General features: G+C 42.4%; 2 protein-coding genes across 3 annotated transcripts in view; one reads left to right on the top strand and one right to left on the bottom strand.

The window, feature by feature from the left end:
• The window catches only part of NT5DC1 (5'-nucleotidase domain containing 1), a 103,078-nt gene that overhangs the window by 75,485 nt on the left and 17,794 nt on the right, over positions 1-9,799 (bottom strand). The gene's annotated exons all lie outside the window — the stretch shown is intronic.
• Positions 2,769-9,794, top strand: COL10A1 (collagen type X alpha 1 chain). Its single transcript, XM_079780180.1, has 2 exons — positions 2,769-3,068; positions 5,696-9,794. Exons 1-2 carry the CDS (start codon positions 2,915-2,917, stop codon positions 7,582-7,584), a joined length of 2,043 nt encoding a protein of 680 aa, XP_079636306.1. The 5' UTR covers positions 2,769-2,914; the 3' UTR covers positions 7,585-9,794.

Here is a 9,799-nt window from a genome sequence, read left to right as displayed (position 1 = left end):
GGTGAAAAGCTCTGAAAGTAGTTACAGCAGCCACAGACGAACAAAGAGTCTATGCAGGTGCACAATGCTAGGTATGGAGAGCTGAGAATAAATCTCAACTTTCGCATGAATGGCATCTAAAGGGTATCAGTCTCAATCATAAACAAATAAGTGTGTGTAAAACCACATGTACACACAAAAATACTAGAACATGTACTTCCAATAACTCCTTTCAAACAAATTCTTCAGCCTAGCATTCAAGAGCATCCACAATGTTACCCTAATGACTTTTTCAAAATCTTGTCCAAATGAAGCATAAGCAGATGGAAGGCGGCCACTTTCTCTCACTTACCTTTTGTGGTCTCTTATAGACATAGTGCAGTACATGTGATCATACAAAAGCTACTCCAGAGAAAATTTCCAAATGATGAACGATTAAAAGAAAAACTTTCCAAATTCTTCTGTTAATCTGAACTGATATAAAGCCATGTTTCATGTGTATCAATGAGTATTATACAAACATCCTATATAATAAAAGGCTAATATGCAAATCGACCGAACGGCAGAACGACCGGTCGCTATGATGCGCACTGACCATCAAGGGGCAGATGCTCAATGCAGGAGCTGCCCCCTGGTGGTCAGTGCGCTCCCACAGGGGGAGCACCGCTCAGCCAGAAGCCAGGCTCACAGCTGGCAAGCGCAGCGGAGGTAGCGGGAGCCCTTCCCTCCTCCGCAGCAGCACTAAGGATGTCCAACAGCCACCAGTCGGACATCCCCCAAGGGCTCCTGGACTGCAAGAGGGCACAGGGACCCCCCCCCCCCCGATCCTGAGTGCACATATTTCGTGCACTGGGCCTCTAGTATATGATAATGTAGGTTTTTTAATATGGTAACCAATAAGAGGTTTAAAAGTGAGACTTAGGAGGAAGGGAGGCAGTTAGATGAGTTACCATTTACCTTTCTACAAGGTGCTAATCAGGCTTTAAAAGACAGAAAATTGTATGCAGGGGAGGAAAGGACAAAGAACAAACTTTTATTCTGTCCACTTTTCCAGACATTCAATTATTTCCATTGCTGGTCAATCCTGAATCCATATCACTCTACTGCTACAGAGATTTTTAAAAAGATGTATCTACGCCTACATATGAAATGCTCCTTTCGCCTCTTTCACCTTCACCTACCTGTACAGTTGATCTGATTTAGCCCCCAAATCATGCAATTAAGTAAGATACAAAAATCAGCCTCTCAACTTTCTATCTATATTAGTTTCTTCAGGATTCCTCAAACCTATTTTAAGAGTCTCCTAATTGTTGAAGAGAATACTACCTACACTGAAAAGTACAATGATAACATTTAGTGTTATCTTTAGGGGAAAATGTTTTCTAATTGGGCTGATTCAAGATTCCTGATGGAAATTCCAATATTTTTAAAAAGCTGGAAGCAAAGTTCAAAAAATGTATTTTCTTCTAAAGTGAACAGAGCAACATCATTTAAATAGACATAGTATGACATTATCAAGTTAAGGTTTTTTTGTAATCTCTACTGCAACTCTAAAGTAAAATCCAAAATTAAGCAATAAAACCTGAAGTCATTTACTGAACATAGTGCTGTGAATAAAACCTTCAGGGCAAATTATACTGCTAACTCTACCATCAAATTCATGGATATCTTGCTTCTGTCTGAAAAATTTAAGATATTTAGCATTTAAAACTTGAAATATTCATTTGCTATCATATTTGAAATTTCTCTTAATACCTTCTGAGGAGTTACACTAAAATCCTAAAATACGAAACAGCATACCTACATTTTCACCACTATGTTACTCCAAGGCTAAAAATAAGTCAGAATTGGGGTAAGCTATTTTCATAAAAATTTAGGAACATTAATGGACACATTGATGGCTTTATGTAATAATTGAAGAATTTAGATGCTGTTTAAATCCACACTCCCCTCCAAAAAAGACTTCTTCCCTTTATATACTACCAAACATTTTCAACCAAATAACACAAGAATGTGGTTTTCAAAATATAACGGGGGCAGTATCATCCCATCATGAACAAACCTAAACATCTGAGTAATAACTTCTAAAATAAAATCACAGGAAAAGATGGTGTATGGTTACAACTATTAATATATATTTAAGACAAAGACTTTATTTTTCAATAAGAAAACAAGGAGAAAGACAGTCCAACCTGATCTTGTATGTCTGCCCAATAGAACTTTCCACCATAATTACTTCCACCTCTGGGGGAGGAGCTTAAGCCCAGGGTGACCTCATGTAGTAGAAGGAAACCAGTATAAATACAGCAGGACAGCTCTGGAGGGAGCATCTTCTGCATTGCTCACCTGGGAACAGGAGGCTCAGAAAGTGACCCAGAAACCATTCCAGGAACTCCCAGCACTCAGGTAAGACTATGGCTCAGGGCTCACAGGCGGACTTCCGTGTCAGCTTGCTTGGAAATAACTACTTGGATTAATGAATTAACTACTTGGATGTTTAAAAAAAATGGCTTTCCACTAAAATGCACTCAGAAAGTTTAATTTGCTTCAGTCTCTATAAAAGACAGTCCTAGTAAAACAGGATTTGCAAAAACGAATGCCCTAATCTGAATTTCAGTGTATTTTTAAACTATTGGGTATTTTTGTCTATGTCAAAGATCCTGAATTATTTAACACAGACATTCAATTATAGTTTCTGCTTCTTTTTTTTACTTCATTTTTACTTGATTATTGGTTTCCCAAAACATATATTCATTTAACTAAAAAACTATAACTCATTAATTATTAAATATACTCAAAATATATACAGTAAGATTAAAAAAAAAAAGGTAGCCGTATAAGGAATCCATCTGCACAACATTAGAAAAATAAAATGGGTCAATAAACAAAGTTGAACGAAATCATTCTTTCTGTTTTTCAGAATCCATCTGAGAACATGCTGCCACCAATAGCCCTTTTGCTGCTAATGTCCTTGAACTTGGTTCATGGAGTGTTTTATGCTGAGAGATACCAAACACCTACAGGCATAAAAGGCCCAGCAGCCAACACCAAGACACAGTTCTTCATTCCCTATGCCATCAAGAGTAAAGGTAAGCTGAACTGTTTATGTTGCTTAACTAGTTGGTTGTTGCTTTCTACAATCTAATGATCTCTTTAACAAAATGCTACTAACTCTGGTGTTAAATTATTTTCAAACTGTGGAATCAGCCCAAAATGATTTTTTGGAAAAAGTAGGTCTATTCAAGAACATTAATATTCTTTGCACAATAAGTATAATAGAAAGATATACCTGAACTTTTTAATGTATGGAAAAAATTTCTTTTAAAAGATGCTTTTGCATAAACAACTACTCATAATCTAGAAATACTAATCCAATCAAAATTACTCACATTGAAAATGTTTTAAATAAAATGATTGCCAAGTGCACAAAAGAAGAGTAGGAGGTTTATATATCTGTTCAGCTATCTTGGCGCCTGTAAGAGTACCGAGAAAATGTTTAATAAAGTGCTAATAGATCCTCAAAGAGCAATGATCAGGGTTCATATTCACTAATTCCATTTACTAACATCTGACACATGCTGCCTGTAGAGCATCTACTGAATTAAACTGAATAATCTAAACTGACTGGAGGATTCAAATTTCTTTCCATAGTATTTTCTCATTATAGTTATATATTTTATCCCATAAATAAAGCTAAGGATATTTGCCATTCACTTTAAGCATTATGTCTTCGGATGCAACAATTTTGAGCAATTTAAACATGTAGGACTGTCTATTAAAGAAGAAAGTTGAAATTTAAAATATTGCATAAATGGTAGCTTAGTGTTTAAAAATAAATGCACAGATGTACAACAGATACTCTTGAATGTCTCAAACTGCAAATAAGAGAAAGATATGTTAGGAAAGACAGAATAAAAGATAAGGAAACCTGCCACTTGAAGCAATAAAGGGCATTTTGAAATGCTATGACCAGCAGCTCTAGGTTATACTCTTTATGATCACAAATTCATACTTCTTATAGTTTACCAAGATCATAAGAAATGGTTTTAAACTAAAAATAAAACACACCACTTTTAGAAGGTTAAAAATATTTCTATCTCCTCATCTTAATTTACTGTATAATCTTGGCTAATTTTTGCAGAGTCAAAATATGTATCTTGTTTGCAAATAAAAAGTTGAGAAGCTGTATTTTAACTATTAAATCCACCTTAACTTCTACTTGATCATATAAGATAGGAACTCAGTATATTATCACCCCACTGGCAGGCATTGTACACTGAATGAAGACAAAAGCCCACAATCTACAAGTAAAACATTAAGCTGGTAACAGAAACACAGCGTGCACATCTGTTCAGCACAGGCTAAAAGAGAGATTAGCCAAAACACACTAAATTATGTTTCTGAATCTCTATTAAACAGAAAATTATTTTAATGGACTTAAATTATGCAACCAGGTATTTAAAAATAGTATGTAATGTTATTACCATCTTTATTAGCTGTTAAAGAAGTTTTCTGAGAAAGAATAAATATTTTCTGTAGCTGCTTGTGATGATTACAGCCTAAAGATTCTTTGACATGGAAATACTTCCCTAATGGTATACCCCATTTCTGAGTGACTAAAATAGCCCTTAGACATCTCTTACCATACTTACAGCAGCTCTCATAGGATGCACCCTCTGCTCCTCCCACACTTGTGGCTCAATAGTACTTTTCACATAAAAAGTAATGAATAAGTGATTTTAAAAATATATTTTTATTGATTTCAGAGAGGAAGAGAGAGATAGAAACATCAATGATGAGAGAATCATTGATTGGCTGCTTCCTGCACGCCCCCTACTGGGGCTCAAGCCCACAACCTGGGCATGTGCCCTTGACCAGAATCGAACCCGGGATCCTTCAGTTTGCAGGCCAAGGCACTATCCTCTGAGCCAAACCGGCTAAATAAGTGATTTTTCTTTTAGTTTAAATGTATTATATTATGAGAAGTAGTTAGCTCAAATGAACCCATAGCACTATGACACCAACAATATTTATTTGCATTTATCAAGGGAAACTTTAGATAAGTATGTTAACACTACTTTATGTACCTCTCCCGTTAGGTCTAATTCTCTAATTCTTTGTTTCAATTTTAAGTCAATAATGGAGACTGTAGGAGTGCACAGTAGGTGCTGAGATTAAAAATTCAACTTAAATCTAAAACCTGTGTTTAGCAGGGCCATGGCTGATATAAATTAGAATTAAGGGCATTTCTTATTTACGTCTTATAGACTAGCTTTGGTGAGGAAAAATTGTTACTGTTCTTAAATATTTTCCCATTTATCCTGTACTCGTCCTTTTCTTCCTTTTCTGTAAAATACTGTTTTCTTTCTTTTCTTCCTGGAAGGATGATTTCCCCAAAATAAATGCAATAAATTTGCTTCCACTGCACTCTTATTATACTAGTAGATGGATTCTTCAACCCCAGCTTATTTTCATGGATCATTTGGTTGTAATGAAAGCATTATGGTAGCCGCAGTCTTGTAAAACCATCTTCTCTGGCAGTGTTTTTAAAAGCCATATAAAATGCACTGTCTAAACCCGTTTAAGACTGATCTGCCAAAAAGGACTGACTGACACTGCAATGTTCTGTCCTGATTCACATCTCCAGAAGCAACGATGATCTTTCATGTCCCTAACGATGCCCTCTCTGGGTGTGTGTACTGGGCATGTCTTTTAGGTATACCAGTAAGAGGACAGCAAGGTACTCCCGGTCCACCAGGCCCCGCTGGCCCTCGCGGGCACCCAGGTCCCTCTGGGCCACCAGGAAAAACAGGCTATGGAAGTCCTGGACCCCAAGGAGAGCCAGGCTTGCCAGGACCACCGGGACCATCAGGCACGGGGAAGCCAGGCTCGCCAGGACTGCCAGGAAAACCAGGGGACAGAGGACCTTATGGACCAAAAGGAGATATTGGACCAGCTGGTTTACCAGGCCCGCGGGGCCCTCCAGGACCACCGGGAATTCCCGGCCCAGCGGGAATTTCTGTGTCAGGAAAACCTGGACAACAGGGATCGCCAGGAGCCCCGGGACCCAGAGGCCTTCCCGGAGAGAAGGGTGAGCCAGGAGTCCCTGGTGCGAACGGACAGAAAGGAGAGACCAGGTTCGGCGCTCCAGGCCGCCCAGGTGAGAGGGGCCTCCCAGGCCCTCAGGGGCCCATGGGACCACCCGGCCCTCCTGGAGTGGGAAAGAGAGGGGAGAACGGGTTCCCGGGGCAGCCGGGCATCAAAGGCGATCGGGGCTTTCCAGGAGAAAGGGGACCAATTGGCCTACCAGGCCCCCAAGGTCCTCCTGGGGAGCGAGGACCAGAAGGCACTGGAAAGCCAGGCGCCCCCGGAGCCCCAGGCCAGCCAGGGGTTCCAGGAACCAAAGGCCACCCCGGGGCTCCGGGAATCGCTGGGCCCCCAGGGCCTCCCGGCTTTGGGAAGCCGGGCTTGCCAGGCCTTCAGGGACAAAGAGGACCCCCCGGCCTTCCCGGTGGCCCCGGTGCCAAAGGGGAGCAAGGCCCAGCAGGCCATCCTGGGGAGCCAGGTCTGGCTGGACCCCCTGGAAATGTGGGACCCCAAGGACCAAAGGGCATCCCGGGCAACCATGGAATGCCAGGCCCTAAAGGCGAGTCAGGGCCAGCTGGGCCTGCAGGACGCCCTGGGGCTAAGGGAGAAAGGGGTTCCCCTGGCTTAGATGGGAAACCGGGGTACCCAGGAGAACCAGGTCTCGATGGGCCTAAGGGTCACCCAGGGCTGCCAGGACCCAAAGGTGACCCTGGCGTAGAAGGACCTCCCGGTCGCCCAGGCCCCGCAGGCCCCGCAGGAGCGAAGGGAATGCCTGGACACAACGGAGAGGCGGGTCCAAGAGGCGCCCCTGGCATACCAGGCACCAGAGGCCCCATCGGGCCGCCCGGCATTCCGGGATTCCCTGGATCTAAAGGGGACCCAGGAACTCCAGGGCTTCCTGGCCCAGCTGGCATAGCAACTAAGGGCCTCAATGGGCCCACGGGGCCCCCAGGGCCTCCAGGTCCGAGAGGCCACGCTGGGGAGCCTGGCCTTCCAGGGCCCCCCGGTCCTCCGGGGCCCCCGGGGCAGGCCGTCGCTCCTGAAAGCTTCACCAAGGCCGGCCAAAGGCCCAGTCTTTCGGGGATGCCCCTTGTTAGTGCCAACCAGGGTGTAACAGGAATGCCCGTGTCTGCTTTCACCGTTATTCTCTCCAAAGCTTACCCGGCGATAGGTGCTCCCATCCCATTTGATAAGGTTCTGTACAACAAGCAGCAGCATTATGACCCGAGAACTGGAATCTTCACCTGCAAGATTCCGGGAATATACTATTTCTCCTACCACGTGCATGTGAAAGGGACCCAGGTGTGGGTAGGTCTGTATAAGAACGGCAGCCCCGTAATGTACACGTACGATGAGTACACCAAGGGCTACCTGGACCAGGCTTCGGGCAGCGCCATCCTCGACCTCGCAGAAAACGACCAGGTGTGGCTCCAACTGCCCAACGCCGAGTCCAACGGCCTGTACTCCTCTGAGTACGTCCACTCGTCTTTCTCAGGGTTCCTGGTGGCTCCGATGTGAGCATGCCCCCGCCACGCTAACATAAACCTGCTTGGAAAGGCACTCCCCAACGCCACCCGCCCCACAAAACGCGTATGGACGTAGGCTGGAAAAGATAGCGCTCTTGTCAGTACAGGTTTGAGCTTTCGGACCAACCAGTGTTCCCTCTGAAAAGCGAGCAGCAATGGTAAACAATAGGAGAAGACCCTGTCAAATTCCTAGTCAGCAGTCCTGAGACTCTTTAAAGTTTTCTGTGAAGTCCTTCCGTCCTTAAAAACCTCACCATGAAAGTCCTGCTAAGCTAAAATATAAAATGACCACAAAAACCCTGATCCGTGACGCTACATTACGTCACATTTGATTTCAGAATCTCAGCATTTCCTTTTAAAATAAGCCTGTTTTCTAACAATTGACAGAACTTCCAGGAAACATTCAAGAGGTGTATCTTTATAGAACTTAAATACTTGAATATTCAAATTTAGAAGACATTATATATCATAGGATCTTTCTGATGGTGCATTACTCAAAGGCTTAAATGGCCCCTTGTGAAAAAAATCTATTCATATATAAGGTGCGTATAGATTTTTTTTATGGCTCTCATAAAAACACACGCAAAATAGTATGTTAAAATTAACCGGAAATGCAAGGTGCTTTAGTTATGAACCTTTACAAACTTTTCTGTGATTGCAGAAAAGCTTTCTATATACCCTTCACAACTTGGAAGTTGGTGTCTGACCTAATGTATTTATTTAACACAAGTGTTAATTAATTTGATTTGATTCCTTTGTTGAGTTTTATATCGGATAATTTTGTGGGTTTACAGTATGTACCTTGTGCCTCCCATTCCAGTGAAATTATACCTAATGTCAAAGGTTTCAAAATCTGCCTAGAAATGAAAAGACATTATTTATTTATGCTCCGTACTGTATTTTTATATTGCTGTTTAAAAGCTATAAGCTGTACCTCACTTACGAAAGCATGAAATGTTTTACCTACTCCTTACTTACAATGCAATAAAGTAACATCCAGAGATTTCTATGCGGAATTTATTTGCCAGGAGCAATTTGCAATTCGCAACCATTCTTTTAAGGCTCTTCACTTTACAAAGTGAATAAAAAGTAAAACAGTGAGGTGGTGGGTGGCTTCAGAGTTCTCAAGGATATGCCTCTCCATTGGAGATGGGCATTCCCACACACCCAGGCACTGAGTGTGGCCTGTGACCCCTCAGGACCACACGTGACCCACAAGCCAGTGAAGGATGGGTGGCTGGGAGAGAAAAGTGAGGTAATCACCCCCCATCAGTGATTTTCTTCTGGGAGGGAAAGAAAGAGGTGGAGGGGAATATGTAATTTGAACAAATATTCTGCAGTTACCATTTGTTGCCTTGATATGTTTTTAGTCATAACATTTAGGATTATTTTGATGGCTAAATTACATTAAAAGGCAAGAAATGTTTATGTCAATCAAAAGGCAGTATTTTTCCTGGCTGCTGTGGCTCAGTTGGTTGGAGCATCCTCCCATACACCAAAAGGTGGCAACCAAATCTCATTCTCTCTCAATCTCTCCCTCCCTCCCTCCTCCTCTCCCCCTCTCCCTTTCTTCCACGCTGCCTTTCTCTGCCAAAAAATAAGTAAAAACGGGGGCAACATTTTTCTAAGCTCAAAAAGTACTGCTCTTGAGCATCTATCAGCCGCCCACTGGTTGAATCAGGACAGTTTGCTTGAGGTCACCAGGGTCACATACTTTAAAGGCATCTCTTTATTCCTTAGAAGTAATCTGTGTACCCCAAGCAAACCTGTGAACAGAACCACGAAACCCTGGGCTCGGGTTGGTGATATCTCTGCCCCCATTCCGGGTCAGCTAGTCCTGTTTTTCAAGCAAAAACAATGGCATTTTCACTTTTTCCAAACTGTCTGTAACAGGTTACCGGTGTCACCAGCCCTCATTCCCAAATCAGGAAAGGGCAAAACCAGAACTTCAGTTCTGGAGAACGGACAAAACGACCCCACTGACAGGTATGCAAAGGACGGCACAGCTCAAAACGTTGGCAAGTATGGCCATGAGACAGATGTAACAAAAGGACCTCTTCACATGTAAATGATGCAAACTTTATAGTGACATTTAGGGTCAAATTAAGTCCCAATTAAGGAACGTAGCAAAACAGGTAATGTCTAAGTCATTCACTAAACACATAGCATTTAACAAACATCTATTTAGAAAGTATTCACATTACTCA

The sequence above is a fragment of the Cnephaeus nilssonii genome (genome assembly GCF_951640355.1).
Source record: "Cnephaeus nilssonii genome assembly, chromosome: 9".
Lineage (NCBI taxonomy): Eukaryota > Metazoa > Chordata > Mammalia > Chiroptera > Vespertilionidae > Cnephaeus > Cnephaeus nilssonii.
Note: the sequence above shows the minus strand (reverse complement) of the source record. Positions and strands in the feature narration are given on the sequence as shown.